General features: G+C 39.9%; 1 protein-coding gene across 1 annotated transcript in view; it reads right to left on the bottom strand.

The window, feature by feature from the left end:
• The window catches only part of SACS (sacsin molecular chaperone), a 35,055-nt gene extending 16,342 nt beyond the window's left edge, over positions 1–18,713 (bottom strand). Inside the window, exons 1-7 of the mRNA XM_088522205.1 lie at positions 18,544–18,713; positions 10,144–10,294; positions 8,369–8,456; positions 7,523–7,608; positions 4,179–4,290; positions 2,729–2,875; positions 31–1,513 (exon numbers count right to left, since the gene is read on the bottom strand). Of these exons, the coding sequence (XP_088378331.1) occupies positions 31–1,513; positions 2,729–2,875; positions 4,179–4,290; positions 7,523–7,608; positions 8,369–8,456; positions 10,144–10,294; positions 18,544–18,566 (2,090 nt within the window). The 5' untranslated portion in view covers positions 18,567–18,713. The remainder of the gene's footprint in view (positions 1–30; positions 1,514–2,728; positions 2,876–4,178; positions 4,291–7,522; positions 7,609–8,368; positions 8,457–10,143; positions 10,295–18,543) is intronic.
• Positions 18,714–23,410: the final 4,697 nt, after the last annotated feature.

The following is a 23,410-nucleotide window of genomic DNA, read 5'->3' as shown; positions in this document are numbered from 1 at the left end:
ACAGAACAATACTTCATATGTTAAATTCACCTTGGATAATCTTCTGAGGTTATGTAAACAATATCCTGTTCCGACACAGATGAGGAAAACGGAATAAAATTTCCATTCTGTAATGGTAAAAGGTCCAATCCAATGAGCTCACTGTAGACTCCATCAGAAAGCACAAACTCCAAGAGATGAAGCTTTTCTTCGGCAGCTCCACTGTGCCCAGATTTCCTTAGTACTTGCCGTACTACGGCAGGAGTCACTTTTTTCACAGCTTTAGCACTAGAAATAACAAGAGGCAAAGCACTAGCGATATTTGCTGGTACCTTGGCAATTTGCTTCCCTGAATTCTGGAGGTAGTTGAGAACAGACTGTGTGTACTCCAAGCTCTCATCCATTTCAGAAAAGTGCACCTGTTCCACCTTGACCCACTGATTACTCACTGAGTAAATAACTGCATTCTGGAGCAACTCTTTAAAGAGAGGTACTATGATTGGTTTCCAGGGTACCCTGGTTTTGTTCTCATCAGGCCATAACGCGTAAATTCTTTCAGCTGACAAGGGAAAATCTGAATTCATCTCAGTCTCCATTCGTTTGATAGCTTCCAATACAAGAGTGGCATATGCCTTTGGCACTATATTCACCACAAGAAGATCATTCCACAAAGCTGCAGGATCTCTCCACTGATCCAGCTCCCGCCATTTGATACTCCTCCTATTGTCAGTGAGGCCAAAGAAACCACTAACATGAACCGGGAGACCTGTTTTGCTTTCTTCACCTGGAGGCAAAGGAAGAAAACAAAATGCTCTCCCTGAAAAGCCTGCTACAGCTCCTTTTTCCTCCCCATTACTTGACAAAGACATGGCTATTCCAATAGTAGGAACAAATTTCAAGTCGTCAGCCAGACAGTCCAGTTCAGTGCACATTCCTCGACCGCCTACACAATTACATACCAACCAAGATGTTTTCTGTGCATCCTTAACACTCTCATCTTCTAGAATTATATTTACATGGTATGTCACACATGTTATGCTATTGCTTGGAATGCCCTTACAGTACTGATTTATTGCAGTTCCCAAAATTTTGATAGAATTCGGTCTTTCGTGTTTCAAGGCCTTGTTCTCACTAGCAGTTACTCTAAAAATCAGTCTCTCACTTCCATCAGCGTCCCTAACATGCAAAGAAACATCCTGAACGCTCTTCAAGAAGAGCAACACTGTGTCTGCATCTGCTCTGAAGGATTCAAAGAGCTCCAAAACCTTCTGTTTGTCATAAACATTGCTGCTCAGTTGGGAAGGCTGCAGACGAAGCGGGAAACGAAAAAAAGTACCAGGAAAGTTCCCATTCTTAAAAGTTTCCTTAGTGCTGCCAAAAACGCCAATGAATGGTGCAAACTGGTCTGCAAGTTCATTAATTTCTTTGCTATCTTCTTTTAGATTCCAACACTGGCCTGATTCGTGAGGTCCGAAAAGGGTCTGATGGGGATCCAACATTCCAATTTGATCGCCACTGAAAATACTAGGGACATCTGTATAAATCAGACCAAATAAATGTTATTAACATAAATAAAATAACATAATTTCCAGATACAATCTTATAAAATGAATTTAAAACACTCAAGGAAAAAAAAAAGTGTTAAAAACTGGAGTGAATCTAATTCCCATGACATATATCTGATAAAGTGCCAACAGTACATAGGAAGAAACAAGCATATCCCTATTCTTCAACCAAATACACAAATAGCCATACAAATATTTGAATTATAGTAAATACTGAGCAAGAATAGTATGATTTTTTCAACTATATACATTTTTTCTGCATTTTTGGGAAAAAGCCCACTAATTACTAAACATGTAATATAAAGCATGGCTACCTTCATACTTGGAAGATCTTAAAGCTTGCAAATAGTGATCTTGCACATTTAAAAGTAAACTTTTGTAAAATTATCAAATCACTGAACCTATTAACAGAGCTTTTATTCATGTTCTATTAGATAAAATATTATGAAAAGACATCTTGTGCTTTACAGGTTCACATGATGGGAGTCACAAATTAAGAATAGTATTTCAGCAAAAAATTGCTTCTTATTCTGTGCTATTAAAATTACTGTGTAGACTGTAAGCACCATTCCTTTGGCCTTCTTTTTGCCCAACAGCAGTAAAACATTCCACCAGAAAAACAGATCTCCAGATTTAATATACCAGTTTGTGAAAGTATACTATCATCTGCATATCCAAGTACTTCTTGCTTTAGGAAAAAAAATCTCTCTAGAAATAAATGTGTATATATTTCTATTACAGGACAGCTTTTTTAACATTAATTTAAAAGGATCGCTTCTTATTATGCAAGGAAACTGTACAGAACTATCAATCTATTATAAATCTATATGTTCCTGCTGACATAGCTACCTTCTCTTATGTACTGTTACAATGTGTACTGCAATGCATAATTAAAATAACAAGGTAGAGAAATGCTCATTCCAGTGTGAGCAACTAACAACATAACGATAGCACAAAAAGAAACAAATTAATCTTTTGGGTATACTCCTTCGAATTCCAAAGGACAACTTGTTGAGTTTCCAGAATATTTAGAAAATTTGAACACTCCTTAAAGATCTAAGACACATTAGCCAAGTATCTAATGCAAAAGCACTACAGAGAATTGTACCCGTTTCATTAATACGCAAGGTAACTAAACATTTTACATGTCAATATTGTTATTTACAAGTAACTACTAACAATACCTGTTATATGATAAACTGAATTAAAGCCAATTCCAAATCTTCCAACTTTCAGGGGATCATCCTTTTTCCTGCTTCTTGCTATTTCCTGAATACCATGCCAGTCCTCGGGGGTGAAAACTGCATCATTGTATGCATAAAACGCTGGCCCTAAAATAAACAGGCACGTGTAAAGAGGAAGATGGAAGAAAACTAGCGTCGAAATTTCTAGAAAGGGAACTCATAAAACTGAAAAACTATTTTTTTTAATATGGATACACAAGTTTAATGGGGAGACTACGACTCAAGCCGACATCAAATTATGGTTGGTGCTGAAAGGCATGATTAAACAGTGGATCTCTCTGTGTGCTATTTATGAGGTTGATATTCTAACATGGTATCCAGTTTCGGTGTTCACATTTAAAATAGAAGGCAGAAGAGAACAATAAACTTCTGAAAGAAAATGTCTTGTGGTCAAAGAAACTCAATCTTTCCAGTATATCAATAATATGTTAGAAAAGTATACTAATCACAGGCTATTAAATACTTTTATGGGAAGATATGGGAAGATAATATTACAGCTTTTACAATATTACAGTTATTATAATAATCAGTGTCCACGAAGACAGACATTCACATTAGAAGACATAATAACAAGGTAGATTAACAGCTGGAAAAGGTAGAGAAACAAACTAGAGGATTACCCATTGCCAAAACCTCCAAATCCAGACTCAATACATTTGGAATGAATATGCAAACTTATTTCTTTGATATTTGATAAATATGTAACCAGCATGTATCACACAAAGACAGATTAGTTGATATGAAAACCTTAAAGCTACAGGAAACTACATTTGCAGTAGACAAAGACAACTTTGGTATAAAAATAAGAGAATAAAAGATGGGGAAGAAACTAGAATGGCCTGAAGGGTGGTGAAATATAAAAGGTTTAGGTCATCAGTCCACTAGGGCAGATTTATATCATGAATTGGAGATAGAATTCAAAAGATGGGCTTAATATGTAAAAATTTGAAAATTATTGTCCAATATTTGAAGTGTTCTCTTATCTTAGGTCTTGCTTATGAAATCTTGAGTATTTGTCCCACCAAAAATCCTTTCTTGTATTTTGGAATATCATGCAAATCCAGGAAAATAAGCCAAAAGATACAGAGTCTCCATGGGGAAAGTGTCTTAGAATAACCTAGAATGTGTAGGCTTTCTCACACATTCTCGGGAGGCATTTGGAAAGCTGCTATGGACAACCTGCAAAAAGACAGTGCAAGACCTTCAATACCAGTCACTGGTTTTGAAAAGGGATTATCAACTTCAAAAGATACAACAAAACATCCACCCAGTAAGGTGGAAGTGCTACTGCAGTCATTCCTATATGATCATGTCCATAAAGCTAGTACAGAAATCACAGAGCCTCAAGCTACTGAAGAATAATAACAAAAATAATAAAATAAATACTTACCCTGATACTGTGCCATGTCCTTTGACCAGAGAGTTTCTGTTCCATACTGTGTTTCATCATATAAAAACCTAACCTCTGTGGCACCAGCATCCTCTGCATTCTGGATCAGTTCCTAACAGGGGCAGGAAGAGAGGGGAGAAGTAATGCAGTAATGCTGTAGGTACTGTAGTTGTGGCTTCCCAGCTTAAGCAGCAGAAAGCAATTTTGAGTAATTGTAAAAAAATAAAGTAAAAAAAAAGAAATAAAGAAAAAAAGAAGTAATTGTTTTCATACTTCTTCAATCAAATTTATTTTACCCAAATGAAAATAGGCATCATTATAAAAGAACATTCAGGCAAATATTGTAAGACTAAGACAGTGGTGCGGCAAAAAGTCATGAATGGACAATACTCTGCACCTTTTTTTTCCATCAACAGAATTCAGTTTAAGTTAATGTTTTAAAGTAAAAACTAAGAGCTCGAATGCCAGTGTACTCTCTTCTAACACCTCTTTGGCAAAGGACTGAAAAACAGCACTGAAAGTAGCTTTCAAATGGCGAATCACTACAGCTCAACTGTCAAAGTAGTCAGAGCAGAACAAGACTCGTACTAAACAAATATCTGTAGATAGTATCAGTAATGGTGACAGACACCGAAATTTCTGATAGCTGGAATGTCAGTAAACCAATTATCTAAACATTACCATCAATAAAGTAGGTCTACCTAGTCGCACTTATTTTAGTCCCAAAAGCATTATATACCTTAGACACAGAACAATTATTATGAATATCGGCAGGATTACAACTTCCCAGTGATCACTTTGAGATTCATATTGGATCACAAAACATATCTTTGTGCTCCATATATACAGTTATATATACACTCACACACACATTTTATATATATATATGTATACATATATATATGTATATATATATATACACACACATATATAGATGTATAATGCACACACACACATATACATATAGAAAAAAAGGCACCCAGAAGTATCTGAGCTTAACTGAAAACCTCTGTAGGTACACCACAATATCCAAACTGTTCATACAAAATAAATTTCATACAGTTATCTATAGAAATAAAAAGGTTCGCTACAAATATGAATGCCTCCCTATGAAAACATGTAACCAGCACTGGATATTTCAGATTAGGTTGCATCCTAACATACTGCTGACAGTAAACTAAGTTCACTGGTTTTGAATACCCAGTTTAGAATCTATAATCTCCCATTTTCTGACTTTATGACAATACATGCATTCTCTAAAGCATATCACGTAAATAATCAAAACAAATTGTCTATATTGTCAGATCTGCATCATTCCATTCCAAAGCAAGATGGGATAGTATGAAAGATATCCACAGTTCAGCATAAATAAATGCTGCATATACAGATCTCGTATATACTTAACTTTAAAAAAATGCAATTCTTCTAAAAGAATAATTACTACAATCATGCAGGACATATCAAGACATAACCAAAGCCTCTAGAAATGATAAATACTAAGTACAGAGACCACCTATATATTCAGAGACTTGCATTCATTCCACAGCATATCCAGCATCCACACTTTTTGGTTTTCACTTTTAAAGAACTCTCAACAGTGAAATCCTATTTTACATATTAGCAAGAGTCCTGCTAATATTCTCTCCTTAACAGTTCACAAACTCTAAATCATAAAACATAAAAAAAAAAAAAAAAAAAAAGAGGAACACTTACTGTGTGAATCCTGTAGGATTCACATGCATCTTACAGACTGGTAAATGCACAGTGAAATTTAAGCATCTTTCACAACCATCCTGTAAAGGGACAATTCTAGGAACACAACCAGGACACAGTCTGCTGAAACAATTGAAGATGCATCGGAAGCATTTACAAACCACTTTGAGTGCCAGAGTTGCAAAGAGAACCTTCAAAAGGTTCAGGCAATATCATAATTTGTCAGGATTTAAATAGCAACTTAGTGAGCAGTGTGTTTACCTGGCAAAATTAAGAAAACCACCTCACAAAACCCTGCACCAAATCTTGTTAGTTAAAACCTATGACAAAATGAATCTCCTAACCTCAGCATTTCACTCCTATAAAGCATTCAGGGCAAGAAGAGTTCAACAAGTTCAGCATCCAAATATGAACCAATCACTCCAGATACCCATAAATAAATAAAATTAGCAGGAAAATGGCATTTCCAAATTGCAATTAACCACATTTTAACACCAAAAAAAAAAAAAAGGCAAGAAAGAGGACAAATCACCTAATTCAAGTCATTCTTTTAGCTTATGGAACTTTGGGTGAACCTCCAGATACCAGAAAAAACAAATCAGATTACATAACTCTGAGCTAAGGTTCACTAACCTTAGGTGAACTAACAGTTTCCTGGTTTATCTACTGTGAGTTTGCTTTGATGGTTATTTGGGTCAGTCCTGATTTTCAACAGTGGCTGATCAATGTAACATCAAATGTTCTAATGCTGATCACACAACATAACATGACATACTGCTGCATACTCCTGGGCCAGTGATAAAACACCTTAAAGGACACTAATCTTACTTCAGAAAGTCCTATGACATTTCCTTTGTTACCAGAATCATGTTCCAAGCTAAATATATTTCTTTGCCCATACAAAACAGATGGGTTCCTTATTCATGTCACTCCAAGAATATCCTCTCCATCTCCCCAAAAGCCACTCAAAGCTTCCTGTATTGAAGTGCTCCTAAACTAATAACGAAACTTTGATACTGTCACAGTTCACTGAAAGATGTGTGTTTAGCTACCAAGAAAATAGCAAACTCTAATATTAAAGTCTTGAGCTTGTCTAAGTCTAATATGAAGATCAGCCACTCCCCATCCTACAGAAGAGTATACAACTTAAAATTATTCAGGAATAAAAAAGAGCATGACTTGGTTGCATACACTAATTTTTGGTTTTGTCATAGTTTACAGCAGAAATTAACACTATGGTAGCAAGCAACATAAGTATTTTGGATGGTCTGCTCACAAACTACATTATGAAATTTCTGGTTTAATTATTGTAACATTAAACAATTGTAAGGTACTACAGCTAATGGCTAAGGTCAATAATATAGCTAAGGCTAACCATAGCCCAAAGTAGAGAAAATTGTTTTTATCCTTATTTTCTAATAAACTAAAACTGTGATAAGTGAACTCAGAGATCATAAAATAAATGAAAGAACAACTGACAAGTCACTTTACCTTATACACTGGAATGGTAACACCTACTGTATTCCAAAGAACATTTGATGAAATATAACTGCGAGATTTTCTAGAAAGTGCTTTGTAACAGTAGCATCATGCATGTCAAATTACTTCTGAAAATAATATTTACTGTATACCTTAAGAATCTGCCCTCCTTCTGGGTATCTTCTTAAAATATCCTTCAGAAAGTCAACAAGTGGTGGAGTTGTTTGTCCAAAGCGGCCTAAAAACAGAAAGAAAAGAAAATACTGTATTATTCTACTACACGTTTAATTTTAAATTAAAAATATACTAAATAAATCGCTACTGGAAACTTGGATTTTTTTAAGGTTTGATAGTACAGAATCTCTCATTTCTTAAATAAGCTTTGGGAGCACTACATTACAAGTCCTTCCATGAAAAAAAATGAAAAAATAAATATCATTTTTAAACTCAAATCCTGTTTCATCAGTAGATGAAAAATTCTGGAGCTAAGGCTTTACATGCCTTCTACCAGCTATTCAAATATAGGAGGCGATTACAAGAAGACTACTTTCTAAGTAGCAGGATATAATCAGATGGCAACAGTGGCTCAGAAGTTCTTGTTGCCAGTTATGATCCCTGCTAAGAGCTGGTAAAGGACAGATATGCTTTCAGTAAGGATCTTGTTTACCAGTATTTGGCTTATTTTGTATAAGACAAGGCAGCTATTAACTCTATTGCAGCTTTTTATCAGCCCCGAAGAGTGGCAACATTATATTTTCTATACAATAAATGGAACAAATCTAACTAAAATGGAAAAAAAATAAACTAAAAATGGAACAACAAAGAACTTAAATAAATATCTGGAGTAGAACGATTAGAAAAGACAAGTGAAGGGATACCTAATGACATAAGAAAAATTCTTTCTGTAAATTGGAGTAAATAAAAATAATTGCATCCTGATTGTGTTAGAAGAAGTTTTGAACTTTCAATTCATAAACAGAGACAAGTATTTTTCATACCTCCTCCTTTCAAACCTTCTGACTGAAGCTTTAGAAAAATCTGATTTTGAGACTTTTGAAGATCCTGAATCTTGGTATCGTCAGACAACTGAAAATAAATACATAAAAAAATAAACTGTTAAGATGAAACATGAGAAACAAAAGTTTAGCAAGACTCCTGAAAACACGTGATCAGCTACCTGTTATCTCTAAAGCAGACCTAGGGACTAACAGGGAAAACAATGGACAAACGGGCCCAAACTAATCAGAAAATTCCTATAATAGTGAAAATTACTTAGCAACCGTAACATACCACATTTTTGTTGCAAATTTAGTTTCATATAACATGGAATTCCTGATCATATATAACCAGATGACAAATATAATGAGATAAGAAATGCAGAAATACAGGTGGCATTGACTTTCTTAATAACAGGTAAATTCAAAAGTTTCTTTTGTTAAGTCTGTAATTACCTCCAAAAGGGGGAGAAAAAAAAAAAAAACAAAACAAAACAACCCTTACACAGATGCTTCACATTACATTACATACTTCACATTACTTTAAAATAGTACATAAAATAACATTTTTAAGTTCCAACGGACATATTACTCTTAAGAGGATTGAGTCTCAAGATGTAAAACAGCTTAAGCAGGGTACACAAACTCATCCAGGGCTCACTAAAATAAGAACTCATTCAATGCTGTAACCCATCACCAAGTACTAAAGAGACAGAATTACAGAAGTCTCACAGACAGTATTTTTGTACCCAGAACACCAGCACAGACAAGGAACAATGAGTAGGTTTGTATTATTACTACAAGGAACTATGAGAGAAACAGATCTGGATTTGACTTAACCTCTGTACATTGCAGGTAGCAGCTTTAAAGGGAAAAAAGGGATTTACCAATGAATGCTCTACTACCTCAGTTAAATAATTAATAAAAGATTTTGATCCTAGGAAACAGCATTTTAAAAGATTATAAAAGATTTTCAAAGCTACTACAGCAGAGAAAAAATATCCCCACAGATCTTATTAATTTAAAACATATTTTAAAGAGAAATCAGAATATCTATTACAGTCTGCTTAATGACCGTTTCCTGCCAAAAGAACAGTCTTTGGTGCCAGAGTGTTGCTAGTATCTTAGTTTCCAGATGAATTTTTGAGAGTGATAAATAGTTCTCCTTCCTCCCCAAACAGGAAGGCCTGGAAAGAACAAAACCAAGGACATGCAAAAACCAAGAGATCACCTAAATGGGTAATTTGCTTCAAATGTGAGCGCTCAAAGCCTGTGCTCCTGCTGCAGGCTCCTGACAGCTCCGTGAGCAACACGGGTGCTCACGCCAGGTCTCCCATGCACGTGCATGTCCCTCTGCCTCCCTCACACCTCCTTTCCAGACTTCCCAGGCCTCCTTCCCTCGAATTCATCCCCCCGCCAGCACCTTGGGCTCCCGACACCGACCAGGAAGGAACCCAACAGCTCCCAACCGGCCCCGAGCCCTGGCTGATGCTTTCAGTGGGACAAGGCCAACCGTGCAGGTCTGCATCCTCCCCCACACCTGGGTTTGCAGCCCGCTGGAGCCTCCTGACTTTGCCACAGCAATTCCACCAAGAGGTAGAAAAATAAGTTAAAATTTAAAGAAGAACGTAAGAAGCCAAAGGTTTTTCTAGCTTCCCGCGAAGGGAGCGCTGGAGACCCGGCAGCGGGCAAGGCACACGGGGCCCGGCCCAGGGGTGGGTGGTCCCCGGCCGCCCGCCCCGGCCCGTCCCGTCCCGCCGCGGCGCCCGCGCACCTACCTCTCTGCCGCGGTGCCAGAGGCGCTGGCGGGCGGCGGGGAAGGCGGCGCCCGCCTCGATCCGCGCCTTCACGTCCCGCACGGCGGCGGCGGGCGGCAGCTCGAAGGTCCTGCAGCCCAGGCGCTCATGCTGGACGGTCACGCGGAGCAGCCTGCGCGCACACAAGGCAGAAGAGGGGGCTCAGCGGGGCCGCGGCCGCCGCCGCCACGGCGGGCGGCTGCGCCCTCCCGGCGGCGGGAAGGAGCCGCCGGGCCCCGCCGCGGCCGCCGGGCCCCTCAGGGCGCCGCGGCCCCCCGTCCCGACCCGCCCCGCCACTCACATGCCCGCCGCGGCGCACAAAGGACCGTTAGCTCCGCGGCCGCCGCCGCTCCCCGCCGGGGGAAGGGGAGGGCCGCGCCGGGCCGGGCGGCGCTGCGGCGCGGGGAGGAGCCGCCCTGCAGCCTGCGCCGCGGAGGAAGAGGAAGGAGCCGGGGGGAGCGGCGGGAGCAGCCAGGCCCAGCGCGGGAGGCGCCCCCGGCCCCGCCGCGCCCCGCCTGCCGCCACGGCGAGGGGCCCTGGCGCTGCCCCCAGATTGGGGCGGTTCGTCAGGAAAACACCCTAGGGCTCAGGGCCAATGTTACAGCACCCCTCTGCCACTAGCTGATAAAGGCAATACATACATAGAGATATATAAGGTTATACAAATATATACATATATACATGCACATGCAGTATATATACATATAAACAATTCAGTCTCATCAGGAAAACAGATTTGTGCTTTATTCTCTGCTACTTCCATCCTCACGGATCTGAATCTCCCTGCCCTCCCTTTTTTCATCGTATTTCACACAGCTCTCAGCCTCGGGGCGCTCTGCAGTGGTTGGGGCACCCGAGGCCACCCACACAACCTGTCCTGTGGAGAGGCAGGAGCATCCCGAGAGCTCGGTGGTGCGCTGCAGAAGGCCCATCTTTGTGAAGGACTGAAAATGGGGCCTGCAGGGAACCATAAGCCCAGTAAATCTCACCTCAGTCACGAGACAGGTCATGGAGACTATCCAGCTGGAATCCATCTCCTCCATTTGAAGGACAAAAAGTCCATCAGGAAAGTACACCCGATTTTACACTGGTTTAATCAACTTAATAGCCTCCTGTGACAAGATGGCTGACTGTGTAGTGAAAGGAAAGTAGTGGATGAAATACACCGTAGTGCGACTTTTGACACTGCCTCCTACAGCATTCACGTTTGGGAAGTGAGGAGGAATGGTCAGGGAGCTAGACAGGTTGAAAAATCGTTGGACCTCTGAGATGAAGGAGTTGCAATGAGGACTTCGGCTTTGGGCAAGAAAGAATCAGAGTGCCCCTGGCACATGATTCCAGTAGGGCTAATACTGTTCAACCTTTTCATCAGTGACCTACATGATGGCAAAGATGGCACCCTAAGCAGATTTGCAGATAACTTTCATGTAGGAGCACTCCCAGCCTTCCCGGGCCCGGTGCCTGAGGTCTGCCAGAGACAAATGTGCAAACTGCAGCTTTGAGATGACTGATGTGGGGATGAAGTCACTGTTGACCTGTAAGGTGATTGGTATGATGAAAAAAGAAATTTGGTGTTGACCTTAAGGTGAATGGGCAAAACAGTAGAATGGCATGGTCTGCTAGGGTCTTTTCTGCTCAGTGGCTGAGGAAGAAGAGCCTCACATGTGAACTGTAGTCCAGACTGGTAAAAGCACTTCTAGATCAGTGGCAGCTGCCCAGTGTCATCGTGGGTGCCATCCTCGGTCCCTGGCAGGACAGAGCCCAGGAGTGACTTCCTTGGCACTGCCTCACCGAGTCACTGGTGATTCAGTGGTAATGGATCATATAGTATATTAATGAGTCAGCGTGGTTGGTGCTTGTATGACTGTGCCTACTGTTGTGATAGGTTTGTTATTGTTTGCATGTAACATTAGCAATAAGCTTACCAACAGCAGTTGGAATACTTATGCAGTAAAGTGCAGTACAGCTCAAGACTCCCTCTGCTGCTCATCATTTGATTGAACTGTCTTCAAGTTCCAGAATTGCTGCAATACAAAGGAGCTAGGGGGACCCTGAGAAACTTGAGAAGGAAGCCAAAAGAAATTGTTAAAGTTAATTAAATACAAAGTTCTGCAGCTGGGACTCTGTGCATCAGCAGAGCCTGAGAGGGGACTAGCTGAATGGCCACTGACGGACCTTATTTAAAATGACTGGGGGGTTACAGTGAATGCCAGGCTGAATGCGAGGCAACAGAAAGAAGATGGCCAGTGGATCAAGGGAAGTGATGAGCTTTCTCTGCGTAGGTACTGATGATGCTGCATCTGGGATATTGTGACCAGACTGCGATGTTTTAGGCCTTCTCAGTTCAAGATTGACTACCAAGATGGTCTGCGGCCTCAGCACATGATCTCTGAGGAAAGACTGAGGGATCTAGGCTTGTTTAGCCTCATGAAGAAGAGCCTAAGGGCAATCTAATAGCATCCTGCAGCTGCTTGAAGGTAAGTTACAGAGATGATGGAGGCAAACTTCTTAGTAGCCCATTACAATGTAACAAGGAGCAATGGCAACTGCTCTAAACTCTCAGCAACATCCTGGCCATTCATCTGGCAAGGAATACAGTGTGTAAATTCCCATTTTATTACAAAGTGATTTATACATATCCTGTTATCCATTATCAAATTGTCAGTCTTTTTACAGCTTAGAATAGTGAATTTTATCAACCTTGAGTTTTTTTTTTTTTTTTTCTTGCTTGGTATCTAAATAGAAATCTTCTCAGGAAAAATGACTGTATAGAAATTACACTGCCTGAATGAACAGGAATACTTGTTCCAATTTGCAGATTTAACCATATGTGTATACATACATGTATACTGCAGCATGGAAGTATTTTTATGAAATGAAGTGAAAGCCGTATGCATAATGACATATCCTCAAAAACACAAAATTCTGCCTATTGCAGGATGATCCCATATTTTCAGTAATTTGGAAGAACACTGCAGAAAGAAATGGATGCAGGCTCCTTCCTTCCCTACCACCATGTATAAGAAGATGGAATGGAGTGTGCAGAAGGAAGAAGGAATGGTTTGATAAGCAACAAACATTATCAGGTTGCTAAAGCAAGAGGAAGCACCCTGCAGTACTGTTATCTTGCAGTGCGACTACTAACAGTTCTGCAGTACTGGCAAGCAACTAGCAGTGACTCAACAGCTACATTTCGATTCGAGACAGTACCCGCTGAACATAAAAATCAAACTTTCTATGGCACTAAGCACTTTTGATTTTTACATCAATTCCTTAAACATTTCTAACAGACGTTTTAAACCTTATGTTGTAAATATTTCATATCAGCGAGAGATTATAGATTGCGCCAGTCAGCAGTCGCTGTCAGAAGCTTGCTTTGTCCTTGCTTACTAATCTCTTTTCAAGAAGTTTGAGAATAAACTTATTATTCTCTGATGACACATATGTTACTCACTGTAAAACCACCCCTTAGGGGAAAGTGGAAAGTTTCTACTTTATATGAACATCATCAGTAACAGAAAACAAGACCGTCTTTCTTAAAAGTAGTCACTAAAAGAACTATAGTCATACTTAGTACCAATGACAAGAAAAATCCTGATTCTGGCCTGTGAAGCACTTGAGTCAAACAAAATATCTACATTTGCCCTAAAATCTGCGACACAATTTAACTACTTTGCTGCAACAATTTGTTATAGGTTGGTACAGTGTATTTAAATCAGTTTTCCTTCTCTGTACTCATCGCACTGAACTATTACGGACAGCTTACAAGCCAAATATGTGTGTGATCATTGCTTAGTAAAATATTCCATAACTAGAGAAAAAGGTTATTCTTAGGCCTTTTGCAAGCTGATATATTTCTAAATGTGCATGCCAGTGCCCAAATACCAAAAGAACAGCATACTTTTAAATACTAGTAATAATAATAAACAAAAGATTTAAAGGCACAGAAGCCAGTAATAGCTTTTTACCCATTAAATTTCCATTTAATGATTTATGTCTCAGTTATTTGGTTTAATGGTCAAGACAGTTTCTTGGCAGCACTACACAAACGCCAATGGAAGACCATAAATCTTCCTTCAGAGAAAGAAAAGAGCAAAAAGGCACAAAATCAAATAAATTATAACATTTCAAAACCTTCTCAAATACTAAGATAAACAAACTTCCTTTTAGCTCTACCTCTAGGAAAAGACCTAAAGCCCTTCAAGACAGGAGCTAAACTTAGTCTTAACTAAAGAAGAGCAACCATTGCTCCACAAATGTGACTTGCTACAGAAGTGAACTTTTCTATTCTAGTCAGCACAAATAACAAACACCAGATGAAAACTCTTGATGTTTCAAATTATGCAAAAGGTCAAGCCAAAATGATGATAAAAATAAACTCCTCAGTTATTATTTAGAGAATTGCATCAGGAGTGACAATAGTGTTGCAAGATCTGTTGTGGACACATATTTTTGAATAAGCAATATGTAAAATAGCTGCTGTTGGTTTCCTAGGCCTTTTTACCCATCCCCGTTACCCAGATTTTGACACCGTCCCTCACAACATCCTCCTGGGCAAGCTCCGGCAGTGTGGGATAGATGAGTGGACAGTGAGGTGGATTAGGAACTGGCTGGATGGCAGAGACCAGAGGGTGGTGGTCAGCGGTGCAGAGTTTAGTTGGAGGCCTGTAGCTAGCGGGGTCCCCCAGGGGTCAGTCCTTGGTCCAGTCCTGTTCAATTTATTCATCAATGACCTGGATGAAGGCACAGAGTGCTCCCTCAGCAAGTTTGCTGATGACACAAAACTGGGAGGAGTAGCTGATACCCCAGAGGGCTGCGCTGCCATCCAGAGAGACCTGGACAGACTGGACAACTGGGTGGTGAAAAACCTCATGAAATTCAACAAGGCCAAGTGCAAGGTCCTGCACCTGGGGAGGAATAACCCCAGACACCAGTACAGGCTGGGGACCGACCTTCTGGAGAGCAGCTCTGCAGAGAAAGACCTGGGTGTCGTGGTGGATGACAAGTTGACCATGAGGCAGCAGTGTGCTCTTGTGGCCAAGAAGGCCAATGGGATCCTGGGGTGCATTAAGAAGAGCGTCTCCAGCAGGTCGAGGGAGGTGATCCTGCCCCTCTACTCAGCCCTGCTGAGGCCACATCTGGAGTATTGTGTCCAGTTCTCGGCCCCCCAGCACAAGAGGGATGTGGAGCTGCTGGAGAGAGTCCAGCGCAGGGCTACAAGGATGATCAGGGGCCTGGAACATCTGCCCTATGAGGAGAGACTGAGGGATCTGGGTCTGTTCAGCCTGGAGAAGAGAAGGCTGAGAGGGGACCTGATCAGTGTCTATAAGTACCTCAAGGGAGGCAGTGAGGAGGATGGTGCTGGCCTCTTTTCACTGGTGGCCACCGACAGAACTAGAGGTAATGGCCATAAACTGAAGCACCAAAAGTTCCACAGGAACTTAAGGAAAAAATTCTTAACAGTGAGGGTGACAGAGCACTGGAACAGGCTGCCCAGAGAGGTTGTGGAGTCTCCTTCTCTGGAGATCTTCAAAACCCGCTTGGATGCCACCCTGTGCCATGTGTTCTAGGTGACCCTGCGTGTGCAGGGGGTTTAGACTAGATGACCTCTAGAGGTCCCTTCCAACCTTAAGCATTCTGTGATTCTATGCTTCTACCCGTTGGTAAAATGGCAAAAAGGATGAGATTTAGGATAGTCACTTTAGACCTTGCAGACCTCCAAAAAAGTGGAGGCTAAATTTGCAAATTGATTTCAGTGCTTGATGTAGGTTCCTAAGTAGCACAATGAATCTGGGCCTCCATTTAGGAGGCCCGGGATGCTCCGTACACAATCAATGTCAGGCCCTTCTGAGCTGCAGTTGAGAGAGCCACACTCAGAAAATAAGTACAAAGAATTAGGAGGCACAGGGATGCATGTGAACTACTCCCATCCTTCAGACATCTGATGTACTTTATTTTGAGAGGATTTCTGAAAGAAGAGCTCTGACTAGACTCACTTTTTCAAAATAACAACTTCAGCTAGTGCATTATCCATCCACTTGTGTGGAACAGTGACGTAATCATTAGGATTTTACCCTGGAAATGGGAGAGCTGGACTTTCTTTATCTCTGAAATGTTTTTTACTGGTCTGCCATGTAGTTTACATCTTGAGTCGAGCCCTGAGTAGCACGCTACAGTTCCATGCTGGAAACAAAACAGCCTTTTGGACTTTTAATCAACACAGTGAAAAGACACTCTGTAATCAGCCCATCTAGGTTATGTTTTTCCATTTTTCTTATTTTCACTCCAGAATACTTAATAAAGCTATTTTATTTTCTATATAACTGAGGATAATCCACTTAATAACTGTAAAATGAGATTAGCAACCAGAGATTCCACTTATTTAACATTTCTCCATCCCTGTGCAAGACGAGTGCTTCTGAATGCTGCATGTAATCACACACTCAAGATTCAGAATATTTTCTAGGCATCAGTGAACAGAAACCTATGTATTTGGAGAAAATATTAGAACAGCAAGTAGAAGGAAAAAGAAGACATGCAATTTTTTTTAATTTATGGAAATCTACAAGTGTATGTGTCTTGTTTTTAGCATGAAATAGCTAGTTTCTGTAACTGAAAAGGGAGCAGTAATGGCCACTGAAATGAGCTTTTCATGTAAAGAGACATTCAGGAGACATTGCCTTTGGAGACATATTCATCAAGTTAAAAAATGTTAGCAAGGAATATTAAAGCTTCTCAGAGAAAAGAAGTGCTAACTTTTTTTTTTCCTATAGTGGTTCAGTGTTAGCAAACCACAGTGAATTAGAGGAAGGGATTCAAAATTGATGCTTTTTGTTAGTCAAAATAAGCATAAGGAGGTCTCTTAATGGTTTTCTTTCTGAACTAATTAACCATCTCATTTAAAAGTTGTTCCAACTCAGTAACATGAGAGGAAGCAACACTGTTTTAAACAGTGTAGTAGGGTTGACATCTTCTGAAAGCCTTAAATATATTTACACATTTCTTTAGCCAAGGAAATCCCAGTGCTAGTCTTTCTAGGACTGGATGTAGACACTTTGGTTGGTGTTTGGTTATTTTTTGTAACTATCTATGCATGGTCTAAATACCCTCCTGTTAGCAGGAGATGTTGATTGTCGCTACAGCTCTCTCTTGGTACAACTCTTGAGCCTGAGTTATTCACTCCTGTCTCTGTCCAACTCAGTTTCCAGTTTGAAAATTGACCGTGCAGCTCATTCTAGGACAATTCTTGCTTTCTAGTTCTCATCCCTGACAGTTCTGTTATTTCACCTATGTTATTGGTCCCATTTCAGTCCTTGGTGGCAACCAAGTTGTTGACCATCAGAGTAGTTCTATATAGCAGATCTTTATGTCTTACTGGGCAACAGAAGAGCTTGCTGCGCCAATATCTTTTTGCAATATGTACTCCTTAGAGTGCCAAGACAGATTTCCAGATGTACCAAATGTGCACTAGGCCTTAGTTAATTGATGTAGAAAAAAAAAAAGAGCTATTCCAACCCCAATATTTTTCTATCTCTCAATCACCTAGCAGTAGAAGACATTTAATTTTTATGAATTTTCACCAAATTACACAGGAAGCCAATGGAATGGACCCTGAAGTAAGAAACAACTGTCATAAAAGCAACTTTCTAACACAAACCAAAGCCCAGCTTCTGAGCAGACAGAAAATACAAGACTGGATGTTACAGAACATTTCAGGTCAGTGACAGTTCTGCAGATGGGAAAGGCTGGGGATGAAGACCTTGATGTCCATACAAAGCCCATGCTTTAATAGGGAATAAGAACATTTCTAATGTCATCCGAACAAATATTTTTCTCATGAGCTTTGTTTAAACACTGCCTACACAAGGAACTATTTTCTTTTGGTTTTTTGACCGGTAGACAGGTTGTACCTTCTTCCCAGATGCTTTACTCATCTTTTACACAACCTGTTGAATTCAAGGATGAGCAAGTGCAATAAGAAAACTTTCCCTTTATCCTGTTTTCAAAAAATTCTGCAGTGAATGTGGACAGTATGTGTTTCCTGAAAGCTAGGCTTTGAATTTGAATTCAAATATAGGCTTTGAATTCATCACTTCGTCACTGAAGTGATGAATTTTTCCTATTAGTTTCTATTAATTTTCAAGATGCAATTCACTAATGCAATAAATACAACAACAGCTGGCACATATATATGATTTTGTATCTTAAAAAATTAATTTCATTTCTAAAAGTAGCATTTTTTATAAGCACTAAATCATTTTCAGACCCAGTGTTTCACTTACTAAAGATCACGGGTTGCTGAGCAATAATGTCAGATAGTCTGACAGTTCTAACAACAAACAAAAACAATCTTTCAGGAGTTTTTTTTTTTTTTTTTTTTACCTGATCTTATCCTTGACCTCCATTGATTCTTTTTCTATAATATCTTCCTGATAGAAACATGAAGCAGATTTTGGATTTATAAATTAGCACATTCTTTTTTAAATCTCTTTTGTTTGTTGGCTCATCTTTTCCTCTTTGCTGGACACTGGAAAGCCCAGGCATGTGAAGCTCAGCTCCGTGTTCCAATGTTCACTCCATCCTTGAACTTCAAAGCGCGGCTGTGCTTCTCACCATCTGGTATTTTTTTCGATAAGGGCCTCTGTTTAAATGTTCAGAGAACTCTTCTCTCTTAAAATCAGGCACAGGTCTCAGAAAGTAAAGAGGTCTTAGTTTCTTTAAGCAAATTCAAGCAATGTTCTTCTGCAATTGTTTTGTATGCATTTTCTGGAGATGTGGAGTTGTGGAACCTGGTGTTTTCACTTTGTCTTCTTTTTCCTTGAAAGCAGAGACAGCTGGAAGAGTAGGGTCAAAGTTTGACCTGTCTTCTGCCTCAGACCTGCCAGAAGCCACTTCTTAACATCAGCTCAGGAGTTCTGGGGAAAGAAAAGAAAGAGAAACGGGGTGGGTCATTAATACAGAAAAGAATTGAACTGAAGGGTATGGAAAAGTCATTTCCTCTGAGGACGTAGTTGCCGTTACTAGAACTGACTGAGTCATGATGCTAATTATAACCTGCCTTGTGTGTTACAGTACTTGTAAGCACATGGAGAACTGAAAAAGAGCAGGGAGCTTTTATTTTTCTCCTCTAGTACAATAACTAATATATGCAGCATACTGAATAAAGGGGCAAGTTTTTACTTTCTTCTTTTGCAATAGTTACCTGCTAAAAGAGGCTTTATAGTACGTATCACAGGCTTGCCATAAAATTAGGCCATCAAAGAAAAGAATGAGCTGGGCAGAACGCTTATGGAGAGGCATCTTGCCCTTCTACTCAAATGGTTTGTAGATAGGGGAGGAGATTAGCTAGCTCACAATAAAGTTCCATGAGGAAGATCCAAAATCTTCCCATCTAATCCCCACTCCTGGCTATATAGGTCAACCTTCGCCCTGTGTTGTCCATACCTTCAGGACCAAAGATTAAACATTTCCTTCAGGCCAACACAAAGATTTTACCTTCTGTTGTACCTGAATATAAGGTATAAATAAGGCAAAGCATGAGGTGTCTAGCAGCACAAATCATTTTGGTCACTATACATGTTATATATAAGTTATTTCCCAAAGGGAATATATTTGAGAGCAGTGGGAGGAAGACGGTAGTATGACATTATTGCTCTACATCTGGGCAAATGCAAATCCTTCCCTGAGCCTCTGAGAATGCTAGCAGGTCTTTTCATAATGTGCAGTTGTGCATGTCCCTCTTTAAACAGGAATGTAGAGAGCCATTTTTTTCCTGACCCAGAAAGGGAAACGGTTGTGGCTAAATTGTGAAATGTAAATCAGTTCACTGTATAAGTATGAAATCGAAATATGAATGGTATGGAAGAAAGGGTGGTAGAATATGTGATTTGATTTGTTTTTCTTAGTATTTAGGTATTTACTTACTAGGTAAATGAAATATCAAAGGATATGTACTGAAGATGAATTTTAAATGCATGCTTTTCATGAAAAGCATCATGGTGAATATAACTTAGCATAATTTGCTACTACATGACTTCAATATAATTTTTTTCTTTATACAGATGCCTAGGAGTATATGTAGTATGCAATCCAAAGAAAAAATTTCATCGCTAAGTCATAGTTAAGTCATATGGAGTTAAGCAAGCAGCTTTGCAAATCAGAGAAAATCCAGCCCCATCTGCACAGGTGTGAATGATTCTGCACAGAGTAAACCACAGCAGCTCTGCTGCCTAATGAGTTGCAGTTGGGAGGGAAGCACCAAGGAAAAACATTTTGCCTGCAGTAGAAGCCAAGCTCAAGGGGGTCCTGGCAGTCAGTGCTGCAGCAGAAGTGGGAAGCCCAGGCCACATTACACTCTTTCGCCTAAAGTAAAATTAGCAAAGTCACATATGAAAAATTTTCAAAGTTATTTGAGCAGTTTAAATTGTCTTGGGAAAGAAAAATATTGAAAAAATAGGTTTATAATAGAAAGCTAATTATGACTTTGGGAGACAGCCTATGCATAATTACTGAGTGACACACTTTCTCAGACTGCACTTGGCTTTTATGCTTAGACTTTCAAAGATCGTCCTTTGTTGTGTTGCTGTGGGGAGGCTTTGTTAACTCACTGAATTTCTGTGCATGATTTTGTACAAACCAATGTACATAATTTACATGCTGACAAAAGGACTCCAGCTAAATTCATCCTGTCGATAAGTCAGTACGTGCTGTGAGTATTTCCCATGGGACAGTGGAAAGACACTTGCTTCAAAAGAATTGATATGTTATTTGCTGTCGTTACTAACAGATCCTTAGAAAATAAAATTGTCTTCTAGGATTTTTGTCAGTGATACCTTGTCGGGAAAATAGTTAAGTCTGAAACCAGTCTAAAAGTTATTAATTCAATAACTACCTCCCTTAGCAGAATAGCAGGTTCTATCACAGCACGAAGTGACATATCTACATTGGCAAATCCTCCCAGCAGTCCTCAAAGGCCCTTGGTCTTGCCTGCATGGACGGGGCCAAGCGATGGTGTCAGTTTATTACCAGATCCTATTACAATCCTGGAAAGATTTTGACACTGGCACTTCTATGTTTTCTCCCATGGCAGGGAAGAGAGGCAGGACTTGGCTGTCAGCCACTAGATGCAGGGAGAGCCTGGCGCACTAACCTCCTGATTTATGTTTCTTCGTGGCCTGAAGTGGTCAGACAGGTTACCTTATAACTTTATACATGATGGAGCTCCACTATCTGAGAACATTCTGTCATTTAATTCATTAGCATAGACATAAATCTCTTCTGAGAGAAAAAAAAAAAAAAAAAGCACTTATGGCCACAGCCTACACCAGTTTTATACTATAAGATTTATTTGCTCTTAAAAGAGAACATATCTCACTGGAGGATTTTATGTCTATCTTTAATTGAATTTCAGTGGAGGAGGTGTATTAATGAGCCTGTAAAAACTCCCTTCAGTTTTGTGGATGCCTGCAATTAGTTGTAAATATGAAGCCAAAGGCATGGGTTCTAACGCATAACTATGCAAATATTTAATTTTGCCTCCAAATCAGGTGGATACATAAATATTAATACCATTCCATGAATTTATTGTGTGAAAACCCTCCATGGTTATCTGGCTATCTCTTTGCTCCTCATCCATCTTTTTAATATTGGGATCAGGTTAAACTGTACATAGTACATGAGTTTATTTCCTCAAGAGTAACAACTAAATCAAAACCTTCATACACCATGCTGCAGCATGGGAAGCGTGCAAGAACCAGCACAATTATACAACTGAAGACTAGAGGAGGAGAAAATTGTGAACAGAGCATGGCAGTAGCAAATTCTTAACTTATTCTTTATGTAGTTTTAAAGTACGATTTTCTCACAGAACCCTTATTGCATATGGTGGCTTCTGTTGGTACCAGCCAGACCACAACAAGAGGTCTGTGTCCTCATGCAGAAGAGCTGCAGTGAGCAGCATAGCAAGAGAGCAGACTGAATTGAGCAGAGCTTGTTTGGATGAGCAGTGAGATGTGCACAGCCAAAAGGTACTCCCTCCATGTGCCATATTCATGTGTGACCTTGGCTGTACTTGGCTTTTATTTTCAAGGTTCAAAGATATGTCACAGCACAATCATCTCCTGCTTATCACAGCTCCTTGCAGTGTCACTGATGGGGCTAATCACTGTGTAAAGGGGATCACAGGGTCACAGAATGGTTGAGGTTGGAAGGGACCTCTGGAGAGATCAAGGCCACCACCCCCTGCTCAAAGCAAGGTCCCGTAGAGCACATTGCCCAGGACCATGTCCAGGTGGCTTTTGAATATGCCCAAAGATGGAGACTCCACAACATCTCTGGGCAACCTGATCCTCTCTCAACCTGCTGGCAACGTTCTCCCTAATGCACCTCAGGATCCCGTGGGTCTCCATGGCCCCAAGGGCACCTTGCTGGCTTATGGTCACCTTGTTGTCCACCAGGACTCCCAGGTCCTTCTCCACAGAACTACTTTTCAGCAGATCAACTAGAATGGAAAGGTCAGGAATGAGGGGGGGGAAAAAAAAACCAACACTTTTTGTTGTTGTTATTGTTTCATCTATATTGAACCTATGACTGGGAGAAACATCCCTTTAAAAGAGGAAAACTAGAATACCTGGCAAAACCAAAGACTGACAGTAAATGTAAATTTACCTTCTAGTGTCATATTCCCACTGCGTTTAGGACAACCTGAAACAAATCTGTCTACATACGTTTTGCATTTTAGATAAAGCAGCTAAATCTTGATAAAAACTTGATCTAAGCATCAAAAATCTGAGCAAACACATCTTAAATACAAATTCTTCCTGTCAATGCACAAGTACACTAGCTAGGTTCAAGGCTATCACACAGCTGCAGGTATCACAAGAATGAGTAGAATTTCTTCCTAGAAATAACTGTCCTGTCCTGCAGAAATTTGAGACTGACCTGATACAGCGTAATATAACGTGCCAGCAAACTAGAAATGCTGGAAGCAGAATAAGTAGGTTCATAATATGTTTATTCTCTAGGAATTTTGAGGGTAGCAAATTCAACAGAAATAAGTAGTCCAAACTACCGGTAGATACAAATCAGTGCCATTGGCCAAGAACAGAGCTCTGTGCTTGTAAGGAAAATATCATCTTTCATACTTTATCTTATATAAATTTTAAATGAAAAGTATTCAAACTAGGTGTGTTTTTAAAATTCCAGCACTTAATGATACAATACTATTGAGAAGAAAAACATACTTTTAATT

Source organism: Tinamus guttatus, unplaced genomic scaffold (genome assembly GCF_059628265.1).
Source record: "Tinamus guttatus ecotype Peru unplaced genomic scaffold, ASM5962826v1 Tinamus_guttatus_pri_ptg000150l, whole genome shotgun sequence".
NCBI lineage: Eukaryota > Metazoa > Chordata > Aves > Tinamiformes > Tinamidae > Tinamus > Tinamus guttatus.
The sequence above is the reverse complement of the archived record's forward strand: the minus strand, read 5'-3'. Positions and strand labels throughout refer to the sequence as shown.